The 25,853-nt window shown below is 44.1% G+C and overlaps 1 protein-coding gene across 1 annotated transcript in view; it reads left to right on the top strand.

Annotated features, from left to right (window-relative positions):
* PGM5 (phosphoglucomutase 5) overlaps positions 1 to 25,853 on the top strand; it is a 382,573-nt gene that overhangs the window by 84,256 nt on the left and 272,464 nt on the right. Inside the window, exons 4-6 of the mRNA XM_073669685.1 lie at positions 13,453 to 13,578; positions 18,906 to 19,096; positions 21,074 to 21,228. Of these exons, the coding sequence (XP_073525786.1) occupies positions 13,453 to 13,578; positions 18,906 to 19,096; positions 21,074 to 21,228 (472 nt within the window). The remainder of the gene's footprint in view (positions 1 to 13,452; positions 13,579 to 18,905; positions 19,097 to 21,073; positions 21,229 to 25,853) is intronic.

Consider the following 25,853-nt stretch of genomic DNA (forward strand, 5'->3'; position numbering starts at 1 on the left):
TATATACTCCAGTATAAGCCGACCCGAGTATAAGCCGAGACACCTAATTTTACCACAAAAACTGGGAAAACTTATTGACTCGGGTATAAGCCTATGGTGGGAAATGCAGCAGCTACTGGTAAATTTCCCAATCCTGGTACGCATTGCCCACTCATCCCCAATCCTGGTATGCATGGCCCCTCATCCCCAATCCTGGTATGTATGGCACCCCCTCATCCCCAATCCTGGTAGGCATGGCACCCCTCATCCCAAATCCTGATATGCATGGCACCCCTCATCACCAATCCTGGTATGCATGACCCCCCTCATCCCCAATTCTGGTATGCATGACCCCTCTTATCCCCAATTCTGGTATGTATGGCCAGGGCTGTGGAGTCGGTAAGTCAAACCTCCGACTACGACTCCTCAATTTCCATGACATCAACTCCGACTCTGACTTCACGACTCTGACTCCCTCATACATGGCTCATGTTTAAGTGATAAATTTACTGTAGCACAGATTCATCTTAGCTAAAAGTCTAGACTCTTTGGTCAGGAATAGGAGAAACATTTATAGGACATTTCATAACTTTCCTAAATTCTTCTGAAAAAAATATTCCCCACAAACTGCATTGAACTACTGTACCCAATTTATTATATATTTTAGGAGTTGGAGTCGGTACATTTTATACCAACTCCGACTCCACCAAAATGGACACCGACTCCGTCTCCACAGCCCTGTGTATGGCACCCCTCATCCCCAATCCTGGTATGCATGCTCCCCATCCTGGTAAGAATGGCCCCCATACTTCTATGCATGGCCCCCTCATCCCCAATCCTGGTATGTATGGCACCCCTCATCCCCAATCCTGATATGCATAGCCCCTCTAATCCCCAATCCTGGATCCTGGTATGCATGGCGCCCTCATCCCCAATCCTGGTATGTATGCTCTCCATCCTGGTAAGCATGGCCCCCTAATCCCCAATCCTGGTATGTATGGCACCCCTCATCCCAAATCCTGGTATGCATGCTCCTCATCTTGGTAAGAATGGCCCCCATCCTTGTTAGAACTCTCCTGTTAGGTTTTTTCTATCTTGCTGGTCACATGACCTTTTTTGATTATTTAGTCCTGCTCCGCCCTCCTGGCCTTGCTGGACTTCATTGTAATTTCTACTCTTAAGCTAGCTTGGTGCTTAGTTACCTTTCTCAGTCAGTTTTGCTAGGTCTTCGGACCTTTTCTCTATGTTGTGTGTTTGTCTTTTACTGCTACAATTTCTGCTAGGAGGTGTCCAACTTTATCCCAGTCCCTAGTTCTTGTAGGGATCCCTCCCTTGCATCTATAGGTCTTCGTACAGACTAGCCGAGGACTTTAGCGGGTCTGATCGCAGGATCAGGTTCCCCGTTACATCGTAGGGATCTAGCTTAGTTCTATTGTAGGGACAGATCTCCTTTCTTTCCTTAGTGCTTGTAGCAGATCATAACAGTGAGTCCAGCCCAAAAATATCTCTAAGGAAAGACTTCCAGTTTCCATCATGGTGTCGGTTCAGGATTTGGCTCAACGCCTGCAGGGACTCTCTCTGGAGGTTGCCGAGCTCCAACAACACGTGAGTAGCTGTTCTGGAGCACATTTTGTGGAGCCAAAGGTACGTTTGCCTGATTTATTTTTTGGTGTTCAACAAGAATTTTTTTCCTTTAAAAATGCTTGTTTGTTGTATTTTCGTTTGAGACCCAGGTCCTCTGGTGATGAATCACAGCGCATAGGGTTCATAATGTCACTTTTGCGCAAAGAACCTCAGGGATGGGCCTTTTCTCTCCAACCTAGTGATCCATGCTTTAGATCAGTGGATAGTTTTTTTTCTGCTTTGGGTTTGTTGTATGATGATCCTGATCGTGTCTCATCAGCTGAGACTGAATTGAGACGTTTGAGGCAGGGATCAGGTAATGTGGAAAAATATTGTTCTCACTTCCGTCGGTGGTCTGCCCAGGTGGGGTGGAATGATTCAGCTTTGAAAAGTTTGTTTCTTGCGGGGCTAGGTGAAAAGGTTAAGGATTTGCTGATTGCTTATCCCACACCTGGAAACTTGCAGGAGGCAATGCAATTAGCTATACGGGTGGACAGGAGACTGCGTGCAAGGGTTAATGAGAGTAAATCCTCTGCCATGTCAGCTCCGAGTCTTGAGAGGGTCTGTACTGACATTGGAGAGCCGATGGAGATTGGGGCGATGGCACCCCGCTCTCAGGAAAAAGACCGCAGGTCTTCTGAAGGTTTGTGCTTTTATTGCGGGAAATCTGACCATTTCATTAAGAACTGTGTGCTTCGTATGAGCAAAGAAAAAAAAAGGTCAGTTACGCCCGTATAGCCTGTTTAAATACTAAGGGTGTATTTCTTTCTGCTACTACTGCTGCTCAGGAAGAATTAATTGAATTTCGGGTATTTGTGGATTGTGATTCTACTCTGAATGTGATTGATGGGGGATTCTTGGAAAAACTTAAATTAAAACCCAAACCTTTGTCATCCCCTATTGCCGTGGTTTCTGTCGATGGCTCTCCCTTGAAGAGTGTTACTCACAAGGTCTGTGAATTTCCCCTCACTATTAATGGTGTTCACCAAGAGAATCTGGATTTGGTAGTATTAAATAATTTGCCTTCTCCAGTAGTTTTGGGATTGCCCTGGTTAAAATTGCACAATCCTGTACTGGATTAGTCTACCAATGAAATTAAGTCCTGGAGCCCTAAGTGTTATGACAAGTGTTGTAATGGACGTATTGCTGCGGCGGAAAAAGGGGAATTACCTGTACCTATTCAGGATTTTTGGAGAGTTTTTTCTGAGGAGGAGTCACAAATTTTGCCTCCCCAAAGAGACTATGATTGTACCATTGAATTTGTCCCTGGAGCGACTCTTCCTAAAAGTCGTTTATTTAATCTTACTATTCCTGAGAGAAAGGCTTTGGAGGAATACATACAGACAAGCTTGGCCGCCGGTCACATTAGGCCTTCCAAGTCTCCTGTGGCTGTTGAATTTTTTTTTGTTAAAAAAAAGGACGGCGGTTTACGTCCTTGTCTGGATTTTCGTGACATTAATAAAATTACTGTACGCAATCCTTACCCACTGCCATTGATTCCTGATTTGTTTAACCAGTTAGTGGGGGCCAAGTGGTTCTCTAAAATTGATCTCCGGGGGGCATACAATTTGTTGCGCATGAAGGAGGGTGATGAATGGAAGACTGCTTTTAACACTCCTGTGGGTCATTTTGAGAATCTGGTTATGCCTTTTGGTCTTACCAATGCTCCAACATTTTTTCAGAATCTTATTAATGACATCCTTAGACCGTTGATCGGCAAAAATGTGGTTGTGCATTTGGATGACATTTTGATTTATTCACCGGATCTGGAGTCTCATTGGCGGAGCGTACGTGAGGTATTACAGTTATTAATTGACAATTCGCTTTTTGCTAAGCTGGAGAAATGTGAGTTCGCTGTACAGAGAATTAGTTTTTTGGGCTACATTATCTCCAGCGAGGGCTTTGAGATGGACCCGGTGAAATTTCAAGCTGTGCAGGAATGGCCTAGGCCTATTGGTTTGAAATCGATACAGAGGTTTTTGGGTTTCGCCAATTATTACAGAAAATTCATTAAAAAATGTTCTCTTATTGTCAAACCACTGACCGATCTCACCAGGAAAGGTGCTAATGCGGTTCAGTGGACTACTGAGGCCATTGAAGCTTTTGTGTTTCTAAAGGAGAGGTTCAGCTCTGCTCCCATCCTTATGCAGCCTGATGTGACTAAGCCGTTTTTGGTTGAGGTTGATGCTTCTTCGGTGGGGGTCGGTGCGGTGTTGTCTCAGAAAAACAAGGATGGAGTACATCCCTGTGCTTTTTTTTCAAAAAAAATTTCTGAGACTGAACTTAATTACGATATTGGTAATCGGGAATTGCTGGCTATTAAACTCGCATTTGAACACTAGCGTCATCTCTTGGAAGGTGCTGAATTTCCCATTCAGGTTTTCACTGATCATAAAAATCTGATCTATCTGTCACGCTGTCTCTGTGTACTGGAGGTAGGGGGCCTAAGCTGACCCTGAGCTGGGGCCCTGACTAATCCCTCTACCTGGAGGTACTGTTAAAGGTACAGAGGTCCAGGCCGCCAGCGTATCCCCTACCTCCTGAGGATCCCTGCACCTAAGTAATCTAGTCCTGAGAAGGACCCCGATCACAACAAAAGGGGACAGGTAATAATATGCCAACACTCAGTACTTAGACGAACGAGACAGTACAAGGGTAAAACCAAAACCACCTTGCATACAAAAACTACACAACTACAACAGAGGGAACACCAACGGGAAAGGAGATAAATGATAAAGCGAGGAAGGGAAAAAACACTCCAAATACACTTATCTCTGAAACTCCAAATACCACGATCCGCTCTGTTAGTCTGCATGAAATGCTTTCACCGACACTTCCCTAACAGAGCAGCAGACATATGAAGGAATCTCACTACAGCAGAATTGATTGCAGCTGGGCGAGGCTGGACCTTGTCTAGCACAGAGAGAGAGAGAGTTAACTCCCTCACTGCCGAAAAGCACAAAGCACCAAAAACTCAGCTGCGAGAAGTCAGGCTGTGCAATCGTGACGATCTTCGTGGCGACACAACCATGACAGTACCCCCCCTTCTACGAGGGGCCTCCGGACCCTCAGGGCCAGGTTTATCCGGGTGAGTCGTGTGGAAGGCCCGAATTAACCGGTCTGCGTTAATATCTGACGCAGGAACCCACATCCTCTCCTCAGGACCATACCCCTTCCAATGAACCAGGTACTGAAGGGACCGACGATTAAAGCGTGAATCGATGACCTTCGATACCTGGAACTCCAAGTTACCATTGACCACCACTGGAGGCGGAGGTAAAGGTGACGGTATCACCGGCGCCACATACCTCTTAAGCAACGATCTGTGGAACACGTTGTGAATTTTAAACGTAGGGGGGAGATCAAGACGGAATGCCACCGGATTAATTATAGAACTGATCCTGTACGGCCCGATGAACCTGGGACCCAGTTTCCAGGAAGGAACCTTAAGTTTTATATTCTTAGTAGACAACCATACCAGATCGTTCACACTTAGGTCCGGACCAGACACTCTCCTCCTGTCAGCCATACGTTTGTAACGGTTCCCCATAGTACTCAGATTATTCAGTACCCCTCTCCATGCAGAAGCGAGTGATGACGAAAATCGTTCCTCCTCAGGAACCCCCGAAGAGCCCCCTCTACTGAAAGTACAAAACTGGGGGTGAAAACCATATGCCCCAAAAAACGGGGACTTACCAGTGGACTCGCTCCACCTATTATTAAGAGCAAACTCCGCCAGAGGTAAGAAAGAAGCCCAGTCCTCCTGGTTCTCTGACACAAAACACCGGAGATATGTCTCCAAACTCTGGTTCAGACGTTCCGTCTGACCATTGGTCTGGGGATGAAAAGCCGATGAGAACGACAAATGCATCCCCCGCCGAGTACAAAATGCCTTCCAGAACTTGGACACAAACTGAGACCCCCGATCCGACACCACATCGGAGGGTACCCCGTGAAGCCTCACAATCTCCCCAATGAACACCTGCGCAAGAGTTTTAGCATTAGGAAGAGCAGGAAGAGCGATAAAATGTGCCATCTTGCTGAACCTGTCTACTACAACGAGAATGACAGTTTTACCCGAAGACGGCGGGAGGTCCGTAATAAAGTCCATAGACAGATGAGTCCAAGGACGCTCCGGGATCTTCAAAGGTAAGAGGGCCCCAGACGGACGGGTATGTGGGGTCTTAGAGCGCGCACAAACCCCACAGGACGTAACAAAAGTTACCACCTCCTTATGTAAGTTAGGCCACCAAAATCGACGCGAGAGGAGATCCACAGTTGCTTTACTCCCTGGGTGTCCTGCTAAAGCTGAGTTATGGTGTGCCTCGATCACCTTTTGTCGTAGCTGATCTGGAACAAACAGTCTCCCTGGAGGTCCAACAGGGGCGTCCCCCTGAGCCTCCAATACCTCCTCCTCAAGCTCAGAGCATACTGCCGACACCACCACCCCCTCTTGAAGGATAGGAACCGGGTCATCCGTATTCCCGGCCCCAGGGAAACTACGAGACAAGGCATCTGCCTTCACATTTTTTGACCCAGGACGAAACGTAACGACAAAATTAAACCTGGTAAAAAACAACGACCACCTGGCTTGTCTGGGATTCAGACGTTTTGCAGACTCCAGATAAAGCAGGTTCTTGTGATCGGTGATGATGGTGACCGGATGGACTGCCCCCTCCTAAAAATGGCGCCACTCCTCAAAAGCTAACTTAATGGCCAAGAGTTCCCTATTGCCGACATCGTAATTCCTCTCGGCGGACGACAATTTTTTAGAGAAAAAGGCGCACGGATGCCACTTACCAGGGGACGAACCTTGTGACAACACTGCTCCCACCCCTACCTCGGAAGCGTCTACCTCTACAATGAATGGCTGTGACGCATCAGGTTGAATGAGTATGGGTGCTGAGGCAAAACATTTTTTCAAGGAGGAGAAAGCTTGACAAGCCTTGTCAGACCACCTAGAAAAATCCGTCCCCTTTTTTGTCATGTCAGTGAGAGGTTTAACCATGGACGAGAAATTACGAATGAACTTCCGGTAATAATTAGCAAACCCCAGGAAACGTTGTAGTGCCTTAAGATTCTCAGGCAGATCCCACTCAAGAACTGCCCGCACTTTCCCAGGGTCCATACGAAAACCAGACGCTGAAACCAGGAAACCTAAAAACTGGAGTTCCTGTACGGCGAACACACACTTTTCCCATTTAGCATACAGTTTATTATCCCGCAAGATTTGTAACACCTGCCTAACGTGCTCCTGATGAGACACCAGATCAGGCGAGTAAATTAAGATATCATCCAGATATATGACAACAAACTGTCCAACCAGGCGGCGAAAAATGTCATTAACAAAGTGTTGGAACACCGCCGGGGCATTAGTCAGACCGAATGGCATGACAAGGTTCTCATAATGCCCCTCCGGAGTGTTAAACGCCGTCTTCCACTCATCCCCCTCCTTCATTCTAATCAGATTGTACGCCCCCCTGAGATCCAACTTAGAGAACCATTTGGCGCCCACGATCTGATTAAAGAGATCGGGAATAAGTGGGAGCGGGTACGGATCTCGGACCGTAATCCGATTAAGTTCACGGAAATCCAGGCAAGGGCGTAGGCCTCCATCCTTCTTCTTCACAAAGAAGAACCCCGCGGCCACCGGGGAAGATGAAGGTCTAATATGCCCCTTAGCCAGACTTTCAGAAATATAATCCTTCATGGCCTGCCTCTCAGGACCAGAAAGGTTATACAACCTAGATTTAGGTAACTTGGCCTCAGGGAGCAGTTTAACAGAACAGTCATACTCGCGATGAGGAGGTAGTTCCCGACACCCCTTCTCCGAGAATACATCCTCAAAGTCCACCAAAAATGGAGGCAAGACCCTAGGAGTGACAGCACCGATGACCGTATTCATGCAGTTTTTATTACAGAAATTACTCCATTGGCTTATCTCTCTGGATTACCAATTAATAACCGGGTTATGCTTAGTTAACCAAGGAAGGCCCAACACTATAGTAGTGGGAAGACCCTCCAACACGTAGCAAGACAACAGTTCATTATGTATCGCCCCCACTTGAAGTTTTACGTTATGCACAACATGCAAAAAACTTCCCTGACCGAGGGGCCTGGCATCGATCGAGAATATGGGGATGGGTTTAGCCAACTCACTCAAATGCATACCTTGAACCCGGGCAAACCGAGCGTCCACCAGATTAGCCCCGGCCCCACTATCTAAAAGAACAGATATCTTCTCAGTTCTCATACCCACCACCACCTCCGCCGGTACGAGAAACTGAGATGACCCCAGGGACGAAATACCTACTCCCAGATTGCCGTCCACCACACAACCTGGGATTAAAAGTTTTCCGACGACTCTTTACTCTGCAAAGGACGGGATGGACACCCCCCAATAAAATGTCCCTTTCTCCCGCAGAAGAAACACCTTCCAGTCTTGTGGTGTGCCACCGGTCCCCTCCCCTGAAATGATGTCCCTCCTAATTGCATAGGCTCCTCTGGACTGACCAGGGGAACCACCAAATGAGGGGACCTTGTAGGAGGTGGAGTCATCACAGGGGGTGGAGTTATCCCGCACCTCTCCCGAAGCCGTCTGTCAATGCGAATAGCAAGGGCCATAGCGGCTTCCAGTGACGCGGGAGAGTCATACTGTGCCAACACATCCTTTAATTTGTCAGACAAACCTTGACAAAACTGGCTCCTAAGAGCCGGGTCATTCCACTGGGTGTCAGTGGCCCACCTACGGAACTCCGAACAGAATTCCTCCGCCGGACGATCTCCCTGCTGGATCCTACGTAACTTAGATTCAGCAAGGGAGATCCGATCCGGGTCATCATATACAAGACCCAGAGCAGCAAAAAACCTATCCACTGACTGGAGAGCCGGGGAGCCTGGGGGAAGAGAGAACGCCCAAGATTGTGGGTCCCCTTGTAGGAGCGAGATGACAATTCCCACCCTTTGTTCTTCACTCCCCGATGACCGAGGCCGCAGCCGAAAGTACAACTTGCATGCCTCTCGGAAAACAAAAAACTTGTCCCGCCCCCCAGTGAACCTGTCAGGGAGAGCTACCTTAGGTTCTGGTCCAGCTTGCTCCTGGGGACACAAAACCTTGGACCTAACGTCCGCCAGCTCCATGGACAAACTCTGCAACTGCCGAGCTAGACCGGCTACTGGATCCATGGTAGCTGGAGAAAATCTAAGGGGGTCGGTGAAAATGTCACGCTGTCTCTGTGTACTGGAGGTAGGGGGCCTAAGCTGACCCTGAGCTGGGGCCCTGACTAATCCCTCTACCTGGAGGTACTGTTAAAGGTACAGAGGTCCAGGCCGCCAGCGTATCCCCTACCTCCTGAGGACCCCTGCACCTAAGTAATCTAGTCCTGAGAAGGACCCCGATCACAACAAAAGGGGACAGGTAATAATATGCCAACACTCAGTACTTAGACGAACGAGACAGTACAAGGGTAAAACCAAAACCACCTTGCATACAAAAACTACACAACTACAACAGAGGGAACACCAACGGGAAAGGAGATAAATGATAAAGCGAGGAAGGGAAAAAACACTCCAAATACACTTATCTCTGAAACTCCAAATACCACGATCCGCTCTGTTAGTCTGCATGAAATGCTTTCACCGACACTTCCCTAACAGAGCAGCAGACATATGAAGGAATCTCACTACAGCAGAATTGATTGCAGCAAGGCGAGGCTGGACCTTGTCTAGCACAGAGAGAGAGAGAGTTAACTCCCTCACTGCCGAAAAGCACAAAGCACCAAAAACTCAGCTGCGAGAAGTCAGGCTGTGCAATCGTGACGATCTTCGTGGCGACACAACCATGACACTATCTTGATGCTGCCAAGCGCTTGAATGCCCGTCAACCTAGGTGGGCACTTTTTTTCTCGCGGTTTAATTTTTCCATTACTTACATCCCGGGCACCAAGAATGTTAAAGCTGATGCTTTGTCTCGCAGCTTTTCTCGCATGGTCGGTGCTGAGGAGGAGGAGGGCATTTTACAAGAAGGTGTTGTGATTGCTGCTTTGGACTCCGTTTTGGAAGATGAGATTCTTAAAGCACAGGAGAATGCCCCATCTAACACTCCCCATGGGAGGTTGTTTGTGCCTAGGACCTTTAGGAGAGATTTGTTTGTCGAGTGTCATGAGTCTCGGTTGGCAGGTCATCCAGGAATTTCTGAGACCAAGAGACTTGTGGGTCGCAGTTTTTGGTGGCCTGGATGGCAGAAGGAAGTCATTAAGTGGGTGCGTCAATGTACGGTGTGTGCTAGATCTAAGTCTTCACATACTCCTGCAGCGGGGTTGCTTTGCCCTCTGGAGGTTCCTAGTGCACCTTGGACACATCTGGCTATGGACTTTATTACTGGCCTTCCCCCCTCTGAGGGTTTCACGGTCATCTGGGTGGTCGTGGACCGTTTTAGCAAGATGTGTCACTTGGTTCCTTTCATCAAACTGCCCTGCGCTAAGACACTCGCTAAAGCCTTTGTCAAGGAAATTGTCAGACTACATGGCGTTCCTACTGACATTGTTTCGGACAGGGGACCTCAGTTCGTGGCTCGTTTTTGGCGTGCTTTTTGTGACAGGTTGAGAGTTCATTTGTCGTTTTCATCCGGATATCATCCTGAGTCTAATGGCCAGATAGAAAGGAAGAATCAGGATGTTGAGCAGTTCTTGCGTTGTTTTGTGGCAGACAATCAGGAGGGGTGGTCTGAGTTTCTGCCACTTGCTGAGTTTGCTCTTAACAACCATACATCCTCTTCTGCTGGTTGTTCGCCTTTTTTTTGTTGTTCTGGGAGACATCCGTCTTTTGGGTCATTCTCCAAATTGGTATCGGCTGTGCCTGAGGAGGAGAGTTTTTCCGGTGATTTGGAGAGAGTTTGGACGGATGTGCGTGGTAATCTTCAGGAGGCTAACAAAAAATCTAAGAGGTACTTTGATAGGAAACGGCAAGAGGTTTTGTTTGCTATTGGTGACATGGTTTGGTTGTCCTCTAAGAATCTGCGGTTGAGGATTCCTTCTAAAAAATTGGGTCCCAAGTTTGTAGGGCCCTTTAAGGTGCTTCAGGTAGTTAACCAATCTGCTGTTAGGTTGGAGGTTCCTACCTCCTGGAAGATTAATCCGGTGTTTCATGTTTCTCTGTTGAAAAGAGCTTATGTGTCGGATGGTGACGCCTCTGCCACTGTTCCTCCGGTGGTGGAGGACGGGGAATACGAAATTTCCCGCATCCTAAATTCTAGACGGTATAGAGGGAGTTTGCAGTATCTCGTCGCTTGGAAGGGTTTCGGACCCGAGGATAACTCATGGGTGAGGGCGGATAATGTTTCTGCTTCCAGACTTGTCAGAGCGTTTCACAAGAGGTTTCCTGATAAGCCTGGGCCTAGGGGATCCGGAGGATCCTCATAGAAGAGGGGGTACTATTAGAACTCTCCTGTTAGGTTTTTTATATCTTACTGGTCACATGACCTTTTTTGCCTATTTAGTCCTGCTCCGCCCTCCTGGCCTTGCTGGACTTCATTGTAATTTCTACTCTTAAGCTAGCTTGATGCTTAGTTACCTTTCTCAGTCAGTTTTGCTAGGTCTTCGGACCTTTGTTCTATGTTGTGTGTTTGTCTTTTACTGCTACAATTTCTGCTAGGAGGTGTCCAACTTTATCCCAGTCCCTAGTTCTTGTAGGGATCTATTGTAGGGACAGATCTCCTTTCTTTCCTTAGTGCTTGTAGCAGATCATAACAATCCTTGTATGCATGGCCCCCTCATCCCCAATCCTGGTATGTATGGCACCCCTCATCCCCAATCCTGGTATGCATGGCCCCCTCATCCCCAATCCTGGTATGCATGGCCCCTCTAATCCCTAATCCTGGTATGCTTGGCGCCCTCATCCCCAATCCTGGTATGTATGCTCCCCATCCTGGTAAGCATGGCCTCCTCATCCCCAATCCTGGTATGTATAGCACCCCTCATCCCAAATCCTGGTATGCATGCTCCCCATCTTGGTAAGAATGGCCCCCATCATTGTATGCATGGCCCCCTCATCCCCAATCCTGGTATGCATGGCCCCCCTCATCCCCAATCCTGGTATGTATGGCACCCCTCATCCCCAATCCTGGCATGCATAGCCCCTCTCATCCCCAATCCTGGTATGCATGGCCCCTCATCCCCAATCCTCATATGTATGGCACCCCTCATCCCCAATCCTGGTAGGCATGGCACCCCTCATCCCCAATCCTGATATGCATGGCACCCTTCATCCCCAATCCTGGTATGCATGACCCCCCTCATCCTCAATCCTGGTATGTATGGCCCCCTATCCTAGTATACATGCCCCCCATCACTGCACACATGAAAAAAATAAACACTCCTACTCACCTTTCTCCCCTCTGCTCTGCTCCAGCGCTGTGTCATGTTCTACCAGCAACTCATGTCAGCATCTGAGCAGCGCATGACATCACTGCCATACGCCCTCAGATGCTGAGGGATATTCACTCCTCTCCACCCTGAGACTATGTGCATGGAGAGGAGTGAATATCCGTGTTCTTTAATAGCAGGCACACACTGTCAGCAGCGCCGCAGCTCCTGCAGCGGCTCAGCGATCTTCCATGCCCGCTACTAAAGAGAATGAATATTCACTCTTCTCCACGCCCATTTTTTATGTGTATACCATGCTGACTTGCAGTCCTTACTGTAGCAAAAGCTGCACAGAAGTGACATTAAAGGGATTGTCCAGGACTCAGACAACCCCTTCTTAATTACTATATTTCCCCCATGAAAATAATAGTAGCCTATACTCACTTCCAGTGACCCGTTTCAGCAATGTCAGCACCTTGTCTTCTGGGGCTTGCTTGACATTGTTATGTCACGTGAGCCCTGCAGCAAATCGTCGTCCATTTAATTTTCATTTCCTTCAGACAAAACTGTAATCTGGAAGAAGTGAGGGCTGCTGATGCTCTCTGACTTCTCCACATGCCTCATTTGTTGAAAGTAAGTGAGAGTGAAGCAGCCGCTGATGTGCTGCAGGCAGGACTCACATAACATTTCAATGTCATGCGAGCCCTGGAGAGCAGGCGCTGACATCGCTGGAAAGGGGCCTGCCCCATAGGTCAATGCAGGCTGTTTTTATTTAACATGGGGGAAATACAGTGATTGAGAAGGGGTTGTCCGAGTAGTGGACATCCTCTTTAGTAGTGAAATATGTGATTGACACCTGTGGGGGGGATCTTTGGCTGATATCTAAGGGGGCATTTATGACTGACTTCTGAGGGGGCATCTGTGACTGACACCTGTTTTGTAACAATTCCTCATAGACTGCAACATCAATTCAGCCCGAGAAATAGGTTATATGTCTGAAACGTTGGTACAGAATTAATGTGCTTTTAGTGGAAACAATACATTTTGGAAATGTTACTTTACATCAATTGCAGGTCTGTACTGTTGTGCTATCTAGGAATTAAAGGCAAGTTTTGTTTCTGTACCTATGCAATAAGATAAATTCAGGGATTTTATTTTTTTCGATTCCTTCTACCGTCTTCCTTGAGGCACATCCTAAATCCAATGCATCCACATGCTCTACCAAATAGACACAACTTACAAATAAGCAACTCAGTTTAGTTGCAATGACATCTGACATTACAGGTTCTTTTCTTGTGTCTTGGACCAACATATGTGAATGTTATCTTATTTTGAAGACATAATAGTTCTTGCATTGAATTTTGCATAATCATTATCAAGCAATATATAGATTTGACTTCATAAAAATTTTATTTAATGTAAGATTTAGTAACCAAAATTGTTTGCTATTAACTAAAATAGTTTTCTTTTTCTATGCATTGATCTTTAGTTGAAGTAGTGGATTCAGTGGAAGTTTACCTCAATTTGCTCAGAACACTTTTTGACTTTAATTCTATTAAGAGCTTGCTTACCGGTCCCAATCAGCTGAAAATAAGGATTGATGCCATGAATGGAGGTAAGCAAAAGACTGTATTTTCTTAATAAAGGAAAATATGGATCAGTTTTCAGAACATGGAGGAAAATAAATATTTCAAATGCAGATTATTGATATTGTATGTAAAACTAAGTAGCATTAGTCAGCGTTTATAACACAATAAATGGAAGGAATAATATGCAAGTTGATACAAATTGTTAAATAATGGGTAATATTTTGTAAAAAATTAAATAGGAATCCATAAACTGTATCACCAAAGTGTTTTATTGTAAAGCAAGTATATACAGAAATGTTCTGAATTTTTTAAATAACAGAAAATAGGCAAGTTTTCTACATACAGAGCTAAAGTCAAGTACAAACAAATATAGTACATTAATTTCCTTAATGTTTGACTATATGCCCACATTCAAACACTATAGGTATGGTCAGTATTTTGAATGAGTAGTCTGAAGTCAAAATCAAGAATGGATCTAAAAAGAGGGAAGAAATACTAATTTTCCTCTTATATTTTCCCTGTGTTTGGGATGCTATCCTAGTTTTGGCCCACAGATACCAAAGCAAATTCTTGCCCAATCTGCAATATATGAATGATATATAAGGTTATGTTTTATGAATTACTTGACTACAATCACTTTCCTAAATTGAAGAATGAATCCAAAGATTCTGTCAGAGGCATAGCTGCTAGGCATTTAGCACAGGTGGGGGTAAATAACATCTGAGTAGACCCCCAAACCAGGTAGAGCTTGTTTACAATGTTTTTCTTATATGCAAATGAGAAGTTCATGGCTATGGGCCCAGGGCCGGCCCGAGAGATTACGGCGCCCTAGGCGAAACTATTTTGTTGCGCCCCTACTATTCTTGGCAGTAGATGAAAACTTGGGATATAAACTTAGGAGCAAAATAAACCACAACAACAATGATTAATTAACTCTCTCCTAACTCTTTAATCTTCTGAGAAGTTGTATAGGACAAATATATACAAAGTAATCAATAACACAAAACAAAAACGACCATAGGTAATTAAAATTTTTGTTTCCTTGCCTTTTTTTTTAAAAGGATGACACTAAGTCACCGAGATTAATTTGTTTAGCAACTTCAGATTCTATCGAAATTGTTGCCAACCCAACCAACCTCTCTTGCGTCATATTTGCCCTTAAATATGTTTTAATTAGCTTTAGTTTTGAGAAGCTTCTCTCTCCTGAGGCCACGGACACAGACAGAGTCAAAAGAATTCTTAGAGCCACCACCAGGTTGGGGACAGTTTCTTTCAAGTCAGATTTAAGCAAAAGTTCAAGAACGTCTTTTGGTGATGAATCTTCTGCAACACGTCTTGACATTGCCTGCAGTTCACCACATAGCTCTATGGCATCGATGTCTTTTACTTCGTTGTGTGTAAGAGACTTTTCCAGAGCTTTACACTTATCCAGAACAAATTTGCTTGGTTTTCCCTCAAGTGAACGGATGTGGTACAAAAATCCAAATTTCAATTCCATTTCTTTCAGCTGAGTGAACCGCTCATCAACTGAATTTATAGCAGTATCTAAGATCGCAAAGTAAAAGTTAATTTTGAAACTCTGTTTCTCATCTCTTATGGGCTCATCTTTCCCTTCATAAGAGAACTGTCTGTTTTTTTTCTTTAAACGTTTTGGCGCAGAACTTGACTCAAAATTAGCTGGTATGCCAAGCTCTTCTGTGATTTCCCTCGCATCAACTAACAGCTTCTCAAACTTTTCATCGCTTCTTAATGATTGCAGATATTTCTTTGTTTTGTCAAGGTGTTGAGAAGCAGCAGCTAAATCGAATTCTTGTGACTGAAGTAACTTACTTGTCAAATTGATTTCGTACAAAATGTTGAACCATACTAGAACAGATGTAACAAAAGAAAAGGTTCCAACTTGTTTAGCAAGACCTTGAGCTTCTAGCCGGGAGACATTTCCAGAGCTTCCTGTGAGACTAATATTTTCTGCTATGTCCATTAGGGCATCATGGACTTCGCTCAATTGGTAACGGAGGGGGGCCAGAGCATCAATTCTACTTTCCCACCTTGTTTCGCTTAGAGGTTTTAGAGTCAGAGATGGCAAATGACGCACGAGTACTTCCCAACGCTGAGTTGACGAAGAGAAAAATACGTAGAGATTTTGAACTAACAGGAAAAAAGTTGTCGCTCCAAAACAACATTTAGCGGCATCGTTGACGACTAAGTTTAGAGAATGGGAGCTGCAAGGCACAAAGAATGCACGTGGGTTTATGTCCAAAATTCGTCTTTGTAGTCCAATGTTTTTTCCCTTCATGTTGCTCCCATTGTCGTAGCCTTGCCCTCGTAAGTTGTCCACAGAGAGCGACAGTTCTTCAAATTTGTTCAAGACAGCGGCTGTCAAACCACCTCCAGTTGTATCAGAAACAGGAATGAATCCCAAGAAGTGCTCTTTAATTTCAAACTTTTTGTCTTCTGATGTGGAAACAAACCGAACAATGATAGTCATTTGTTCAACATGAGACACGTCAGAAGTACACTCCAGCACTACAGAAAAGTATTTTGCAGTTTTGACATCGTCAAGAATCTTTTCCTGAATACCATTACTTAGCAGTTGAATCATCTCATTCTGTATTGTTTTTCCCAAATAATGTGCATGAACCTCTTTGTCCTGGATTTTCCGAATGTGCTCACACATGACGGGATTGAACATAGCCAAATACTCCACAAATTTCAAAAAGTTCCCATTATTAGATGCAAACAATGCATCATTTGATCCACGGAACGCTAAGTTTTGCGTACCTAGTACCCTCACTAGAGCTATCAATCTTTCTAAAATTTGATGCCAGTATTTTTCTTGCTCTTCAATTTTGCGTAAGTGTTCTTCGTCAATGGTCTTGTTCATCTTAAGTCTATTTTCGAGTTCCTTCCATTTTTGAAAGCTAATCATGTGATCATTGCTTTTTTCGTGGCTGACTAAAATAGCAGATATGTTTTTCCAGTCATTTACACCATCAGTACCTAAGGCTGAGCGTTTGATGATTCCTAGTTGAAGTGATGAGTCTGGAAACAACGTGCAGCAAAAACAAAAAACTGAATTTTTCTGAATAGAATACGTTAGCCAATTGCGTTCAAGACTTTCACCATTGACAAGACGACGTTTATAGTGAACACAAGAAAATTTTCTACGATTAGTGTCCAAAGGAAAATCGAAATCTTTAACTTGTGTGGGGCCGAGTTTTACTACATCTAGGCGTAAGTCATCATTGATTACGGTCCACGTAGAGGGATCGTCCGAATAGTCTTTGCGTAGTATTTCTATAGATGTACCAGCCTCCATGTCAGTACTGGTACTTTGATCAGATCTACCACCAGATATTGATGGTTATAGTTCACTATTTTCAGCATGAGAAACAAATTCTATTTCCACATTCGATATTTCCGAGGCAACAGAAGCCTGTTGTTCCAACATTTGGAATTCCGCGTCTTCATTTCTATTGCTTAGATATTTTAAAAATGACCCTTTGATTTTTTAAAGTGATTTCTCCTCCTCAGTTTTTCTTTTACGGTTCTGAAACCCCGAAAGTTTTTTCTTCTTATCAGCCATGACTCATTACAACACACAGCATTTACCTAAAAGTTAACGCGCCGATTAAAATTGTTATCTGAACATTATATAATACGATTTTACTTTTAAGACAAAAACCACAAATTTCTTTAACAATTTCCAATGTTTCCAATATTTTTGAAAATCAAAACAATATACCTACACTATACACTTTAGAACCTAGGCCAAAAATTTACTAAAAACCTCCTATTTTCTATTTGCATTCATGAAACCTCATGGAACAATGAATCTAATGAATATACAAAATAACAGCAATGGCTCACATGATAAAGCATGCAAACAGTAGAGACATACCTCGAAAATATTATAATCGCGCGCGCCGATATGCAAAAAACGTAGATACTATCTCCCTTGCCTTAGCTGGCCTGACTGGCAGTCCAGGCAGTCTACGCCAATGCGTCAAAACAGACTTCTCCCACTAGCCGCATCGACTGCTGATGACATCTATCAATATAATCGCCAACTAGTACCTAGTACCTAAAGTCCAAACTACGTATAAATAGGCCATATGGTACACCTACCTTTTAAGTATACGTATTTTTTTCTCTCGGGCGCCCCCTTAGTGTAGTGTGTGCATTTTTGGTTGTTTGCTTTGCTTTGCCAACATTTGAAAACTTAGGAGCAAAATAAACGCGTGGGATCAAACACCTGTCAGCAGACGATGCAAACGACTCACGTTCGTAGTTTAGCGCCTCCTTTCCGTGCGTAAATTGAAGCTCAACGGTTTTTCTTTTAAATTTATGGTAAAAAAATTTATGTACATTTTTCTTTCCATCCCTAAAACTTTTTGCCTTTTGAAAAGATTTTTTATAATTTTTTCTATTTTTTCTCTGGCGCCCCCTTAGGGTCGGCGCCCTAGGCGGCCACCTAGTTCGCCTATACGTTCGGGCCGGCCCTGTATGGGCCGGACACTGATCTGCATGAGAATCTGCCTCCAGAACTTATTTTAAGTGGCAGGGGAGTTACCAGTGTGATATGTAATGGCCGCTCTCTGCTCTCCTGATCTCACTGCGGAGCTGTGTGTGATTATACCTGACATATCTGCAGGTTCCTCTCAGTGCTTCAACATTCATCTCACAGGCAGACAGTGTTGCAATACAGCAGAGCTGTGAGAACTTCAGCTGCTAATGTGTTTGTAAGAAGACAATTTTCAGTTCTACTTTTCTGGATTAGTTACTTGTCTCACTCTGGTAACTCCCCCTTTCATTTAAAATAATCTCTGGAGGCAGATTCTCATGCAAATCAGTGTCCAGTCCATAGATCTTAACAGCTCATTTCCATATAAGAAAAATATGGATTTCTCTAGAAAAAGACTTCGGATCACAGTTATCAATGAATCATTTAATTTAGCTTCCTATCACTTACATGCCCATATAGAAGGGTTGATCCTACTTACAGATGCCCTTTAAAGGGTTTTTTCTGGCTTATGATAGGTCATCAAGATTGATGGGAATCTGACACTCCACTCCCTCATCTCTGTTCACTGTTTACATCCGGATGCTGGTGGAACTGAAAAGAGCTGATTGATGGGGCTTCTGAGTATTGAACCCCCACCGATCTGATATTGATCGGTGGGAAATCTATTCTGATATTGATGACCTCTTCTAAGCATAGGTCGACAACAAAATAAGCCTGGTAAACCCCTTTAAATCTGAGTACAAAGTACTAGTATAAAGTCTCTGTACTTATCTTTGGTATACACTGCCAAACACAGTAAAGTATGCACACGTATCATCTTTTTTCTAGTGATGGGTCCTTATGTCCGACGAATTCTCTGTGATGAGTTAGGAGCACCTGCTAATTCGGCAGTAAATTGCGTCCCTTTGGAAGACTTTGGTGGGCAGAACCCTGACCCAAACCTAACATATGCCAGTAGTCTCTTGGAGGCCATGAAAGGAGGGGAACATGGCTTTGGAGCTGCATTTGATGCTGATGGAGTAAGTAGTTCCTGTATCTGAATCTTGCTGCCAGCATTGTCTGTTGCACATAGAACTACATGTATTTGATATGTGAGCTATTCTGACCTATTCTATTATGGGGTGTACCTGTGGTTTTGCAGCAATTGCAGAAAATGTGGCAAAAACTCACTTTGCCAGCAAAGTACATATCTAGCCTCAAAGTGAATTGGGTACATTTTATCAAAACCCAGCAAACAGTTTAAAAGGAATCTGTCACCAGGTTTTTGCTATCCCATGTGAGAGCAACATAATGTAGGGGCAAATACCCTGATTCCAGTGATGTGTCATTTATTGAGAAGCTTACCGTCATTTTGATAAAATAACTGTTTTATCTGCTGCAGATCTAGCAGTTCTCTGAATGCTAAACTCTGTATAACCCCAACCACTGATTGTCAGTTTTCTGCCCACGTACAGTGTACAAGGAAAGTTGCCAATCAGTGGTGGAACAGGGTTATACAGAGCTCATGAATATAGAGGACTACCTGGTAGCAGGTTTACTAGTCCTCTAATGACCTCCTTCTGATAAAACAGTAATTTTATCAAAAGTACACTAAGCAGCCCAGTAAGTGACACATTGCTGGAGGGGAAGTGGAGCGAGGGTCACAGGAGACAGGGTCCCTCAGGAAGTCGGCGGCTGCAGCAGAAGAGGTCAGATGCTGTGGGGCCTGTGCCGAGCCGGGGCTTGTGCCTGGCTAAGGCCCTTAGCCAGGCCGGTTCCTGTGATGGGGCCTGTGGCTGGGGCTGAGGCCGAGGCCTCTGGCTGGGACTGAGGCTTCTGGCTGGGGCTGGAGTTGAGGCCTCTGGCTGGGGCTGAGGCCTCTGACGGGGGCTAAGGCCTTTGGCTGGGGTTGAGGCCGCTGGCTGGGGCTGAGGCCTCTGACTGGGGCTAAGGCCTTTGGCTGGAGTTGAGGCCTCTGGCTGGGGCTCAGGCCTCTGGCTGGGGCTGAGGCCTTTGGCTGGTGCTGAGGCCTCTGGCTGAGGCCTCTGGCTGGGGCTGAGGCCTCTGGCTGGGGCTGAGGCCTTTGGCTGGGGCTGGGGCCTCTGGCTGGGGCTGGGGCCTCTGGCTGGGGCTGAGGCTGAGGCCAAGGCCTCGGGCTGGGGCCTGTACCGGGCTGAGGCCGGGGCCTTGGGCTGGGGCCTGTACCGGACTGAGCCCGGGGCCTTGGACTGGGGCCTGTACCGTGCTGAGGCCGGGATCTCGGGCTGGGGCCTGTACCGGGCTGCGCAGTTGTCGGGCAGTGAGCGGCGTTGGGTGACAAATCAGTGCGGCCTGCGCAGGTTTCCGGTGTGCGCGGCCATCTTCCTAGAGCTGTGATCTACAGGAAAATGGCCGCCGGAACTACCGGTCTGCGCATGTTCCGGCTCGGGCAGCCATTTTCATGTAGATCACAGCTCTAGGAAGATGGCCGCGCACACCGGAAACCTGCGCAGGCCGCACTGCTTCGCCGCCCGACGCCGCTCAAAGCCCGACACCGGCCCCAGTCCCAGTACCGGCCGGGCACAGGTCCTGGTAACATTCGGACCATAAGACGCACCCCCCATTTTCCTCCCAAATATTGGGGAAAAAAAGTGCGTCTTATGGTCCGAAAAATACGGTACTTCCAATGTGGAAGTGAGTGGCTCTGAGATAAGCCCTTTAAAATAATTAAGACAGTTTGTTATTGCACAAGCCATTGCCTGATGTTAAGTTAGATGTTGAATTATAATTTTTTGTGCCGTAAGATCCTGATGCAGTGTTATCTGAGTCAATTAAAAGTTTGCTAAAACTATATATTAGCATAATCGTTGGATAATGCATTAGCCTCTGAATGCCCATAAATAACTTTAAATCCTTGTAAAGCTTCATAAATTACGGTATTTAATTATTTCAATATGATGCCTTATTTGTGCAACATTTACCACACAAGACATTATATTTGCTAGCTTAACAATATAAAACATCTGCTTTTGTTTCAGGACAGGTACATGATTTTAGGACAAAATGGGTTTTTTGTGAACCCTTCTGATTCCTTAGCAGTTATTGCAGCCAACCTCTCCTGTGTGCCATACTTTCAACAAATGGGTGTACGAGGTTTTGGGAGGAGTATGCCTACAAGTACGGCCATAGACAAGTAAGTACTGTCTGAATAATTATTCTTAAGTATACTGCCTTCTTTATATCCTGCTTTAAACATTATTTTGCTAAAAAATAAAGTGAAATGATCAGAAGATGATATTAAAAATCGTGAAATGACATTTTCTTTAAAAGGCATGTCAAGCTAAATTCAGAAAACTTCAAAATCTTTCAGGTTGGGGGTTACACGAAAGGGGAAGTTTATCAAGACTGGTGATTCATATGCCTGTGTTGAAAGCTTGCTGGAGGAATAATAAATTTGGTGCATGTGTGGGGTGTCCATGCACCAGAAAGGGAAGTCTTTGCCAGCTATGAGCTAGAATAGAGTTCAGGTACAATTTACTCTAGTTTTTTGGATTCTGCATAAGTAAACTTTTCACACGGTAATTAGAGATGAGCGAACATTTTGACGCTTGGGTTCGTCGACTAAACCCAATCATCAAAAAAAAGCTTGTGTTCGGGCACCCGAGCCCAAATGCGAACCCGAAGATCAGTAGTTTCCCATACTGTCATCTGCGTGACAGCGCGGGAAACAGAGCTTTGATCTGTGGTAACATTGTCAGATGTCAGCGTAATCCCGCAGCTGTTACTGTGACCCGCGTAAAAAGCTTCCTGCGGGTCACAAGTAGAGATGAGCGTTGTTCTACTCGAACTGTTCGCCAATCTCAAATTCGAGCTGTTTTGGGCGGTGTTCGAGCCGTTCGGCGAACACGAACAATTTGAGAAAAATTCGGCTGTTCGAGGTTATGTTCGATAACTGTTCGTGCACCAAAATCATAACTGGATTTTTTCTCAGTAATGATGAAAATTAATGTTAATACGCAGTTTGAGTGTACAGCGGGGTGGGGGGAGGGGCAGGGGATGGATCTCTGCAGGAACAATGAAGATCTCCATTTTTTTTTCTCTTTCCCGCATTTACAGTGGGGAGGTGCAATCTGTCAGACTATCAGCAGCGCACACACGGAGCGAAGTGCTTTTTTTCACACAAGCAAGGGCATGTGTCATTGGCAGTGTATGTCACATGTCCTTGCCCTATAAGACCAAGCCATTTTCCCCGTCGCCACCATTTTCTCACTGCTGCAGCTGCGTGTTAGACGGCACCGCTGTTGCTGTGTGCGCTATACCTTGTTAATTTCAAGCCAATTTTCGCACAAATATACAGATAGCTTGGGAGTAGGGAATAGTTGTGATTGCAGTCCTTTTAAGGACTAGGTTACAGCAATTCCTACGACTTTTATCAGGGAGGTCTGTGCTCTTAAATAGATAGGTTGTGGGAGTAAAGACTAATTGTAATTGCAGTCCTTTTCAGGACTAGGTTACATGAGTTCCTATCAGTTTTTTCCAGGCAGGTCTGTGCCAGTGCTGTGCAAGTTTTTTTCACAGCATTTGGCTGAATCTAGCAAAGCTAATCCTTTTTGGCCTATTGCAGAGTGTGTTAGTCAGTGGAGTAGCCTATCTGTGTTGCAAGATATACCACCTGTGTATAGAATACCAATTTTTTTACTGCACCTAGTGAAGTAAAATCTTTTGGGCATAGCATCATTCTATTAGTCCATCTATACTGACCTCCATCAGGTTGCAAATTAAAACTAATTTTTATCTGCATCTACAGTACCTCTGAAAAAATATTTGGGCTTCTAGCAGTGTGTGGGACTTGTTCTATTAGTCCATCTATACTGACCTCCATCAGGTTGCAAACTGAATATATTTTTTTCTGCATCTACCTCTGAAAAAATATTGGGCTTCTAGCTGTGTGTGGGTCTTGTTCTATTAATCCATCTATATTGACCTCCATCAGGTTGCAAACTGAATATATTTTTTTCTGCATCTACCTCTGAAAAAATATTTGGCCTTCTAGTAGTGTGTCGGACTTTCTCTATTAGTCCATCTATACTGACCTCCATCAGGTTGCAAATTAAAACTAATTTTTATCTGCATCTACAGTACCTCTGAAAAAATATTTGGGCTTCTAGCAGTGTGTGGGACTTGTTCTATTAGTCCATCTATACTGACCTCCATCAGGTTGCAAACTGAATATATTTTTTTCTGCATCTACCTCTGAAAAAATATTGGGCTTCTAGCTGTGTGTGGGTCTTGTTCTATTAATCCATCTATACTGACCTCCATCAGGTTGCAAACTGAATATATTTTTTTCTGCATCTACCTCTGAAAAAATATTTGGCCTTCTAGTAGTGTGTCGGACTTTCTCTATTAGTCCATCTATACTGACCTCCATCAGGTTGCAAATTAAAACTAATTTTTATCTGCATCTACAGTACCTCTGAAAAAATATTTGGGCTTCTAGCAGTGTGTGGGACTTGTTCTATTAGTCCATCTATACTGACCTCCATCAGGTTGCAAACTGAATATATTTTTTTCTGCATCTACCTCTGAAAAAATATTGGGCTTCTAGCTGTGTGGGGGTCTTGTTCTATTAATCCAGCTATACTGACCTCCATCAGGTTGCAAACTGAATATATTTTTTTCTGCATCTACCTCTGAAAAAATATTTGGCCTTCTAGTAGTGTGTCGGACTTTCTCTATTAGTCCATCTATACTGACCTCCATCAGGTTGCAAATTAAAACTAATTTTTATCTGCATCTACAGTACCTCTGAAAAAATATTTGGGCTTCTAGCAGTGTGTGGGACTTGCTCTATTAGTCCATCTATACTGACCTCCATCAGGTTGCAAACTGAATATAGTTTTTTCTGCATCTACCTCTGAAAAAATATTGGGCTTCTAGCTGTGTGTGGGTCTTGTTCTATTAATCCATCTATACTGACCTCCATCAGGTTGCAAACTGAATATATTTTTTTCTGCATCTACCTCTGAAAAAATATTTGGCCTTCTAGTAGTGTGTCGGACTTTCTCTATTAGTCCATCTATACTGACCTCCATCAGGTTGCAAACTGAATATAATTTTTTTCTGCATCTAGCTCTGAAAAAATATTTGGCCTTCTAGTAGTGTGTCGGACTTTCTCTATTAGTCCATCTATACTGACCTCCATCAGGTTGCAAATTAAAACTAATTTTTATCTGCATCTACAGTACCTGTGAAAAAATATTTGGGCTTCTAGCAGTGTGTGGGACTTGTTCTATTAGTCCATCTATACTGACCTCCATCAGGTTGCAAACTGAATATATTTTTTTCTGCATCTACCTCTGAAAAAATATTGGGCTTCTAGCTGTGTGGGGGTCTTGTTCTATTAATCCAGCTATACTGACCTCCATCAGGTTGCAAACTGAATATATTTTTTTCTGCATCTACCTCTGAAAAAATATTTGGCCTTCTAGTAGTGTGTCGGACTTTCTCTATTAGTCCATCTATACTGACCTCCATCAGGTTGCAAATTAAAACTAATTTTTATCTGCATCTACAGTACCTCTGAAAAAATATTTGGGCTTCTAGCAGTGTGTGGGACTTGTTCTATTAGTCCATCTATACTGACCTCCATCAGGTTGCAAACTGAATATAGTTTTTTCTGCATCTACCTCTGAAAAAATATTGGGCTTCTAGCTGTGTGTGGGTCTTGTTCTATTAATCCATCTATACTGACCTCCATCAGGTTGCAAACTGAATATATTTTTTTCTGCATCTACCTCTGAAAAAATATTTGGCCTTCTAGTAGTGTGTCGGACTTTCTCTATTAGTCCATCTATACTGACCTCCATCAGGTTGCAAACTGAATATAATTTTTTTCTGCATCTAGCTCTGAAAAAATATTTGGCCTTCTAGTAGTGTGTCGGACTTTCTCTATTAGTCCATCTATACTGACCTCCATCAGGTTGCAAACTGAATATATTTTTTTCTGCATCTACCTCTGAAAAAATATTGGGCTTCTAGCTGTGTGTGGGTCTTGTTCTATTAATCCATCTATACTGACCTCCATCAGGTTGCAAACTGAATATAATTTTTTTCTGCATCTAGCTCTGAAAAAATATTTGGCCTTCTAGTAGTGTGTCGGACTTTCTCTATTAGTCCATCTATACTGACCTCCATCAGGTTGCAAATTAAAACTAATTTTTATCTGCATCTACAGTACCTCTGAAAAAATATTTGGGCTTCTAGCTGTGTGTGGGACTTGTTGTATTAGTCCATCTATACTGACCTCCATCAGGTTGCAAACTGAATATATTTTTTTCTGCATCTACCTCTGAAAAAATATTTGGCCTTCTAGTAGTGTGTCGGACTTTCTCTATTAGTCCATCTATACTGACCTCCATCAGGTTGCAAATTAAAACTAATTTTTATCTGCATCTACAGTACCTCTGAAAAAATATTTGGGCTTCTAGCAGTGTGTGGGACTTGTTCTATTAGTCCATCTATACTGACCTCCATCAGGTTGCAAACTGAATATATTTTTTTCTGCATCTACCTCTGAAAAAATATTGGGCTTCTAGCTGTGTGTGGGTCTTGTTCTATTAATCCATCTATACTGACCTCCATCAGGTTGCAAATTGAATATATTTTTTTCTGCATCTACCTCTGAAAAAATATTTGGCCTTCTAGTAGTGTGTCGGACTTTCTCTATTAGTCCATCTATACTGACCTCCATCAGGTTGCAAATTAAAACTAATTTTTATCTGCATCTACAGTACCTCTGAAAAAATATTTGGGCTT

The sequence above is a fragment of the Phyllobates terribilis genome, unplaced genomic scaffold (genome assembly GCF_046119375.1).
Source record: "Phyllobates terribilis strain yellow unplaced genomic scaffold, ASM4611937v1 Scaffold_1__5_contigs__length_1240528914, whole genome shotgun sequence".
NCBI classification, from domain to species: Eukaryota; Metazoa; Chordata; class Amphibia; order Anura; family Dendrobatidae; genus Phyllobates; species Phyllobates terribilis.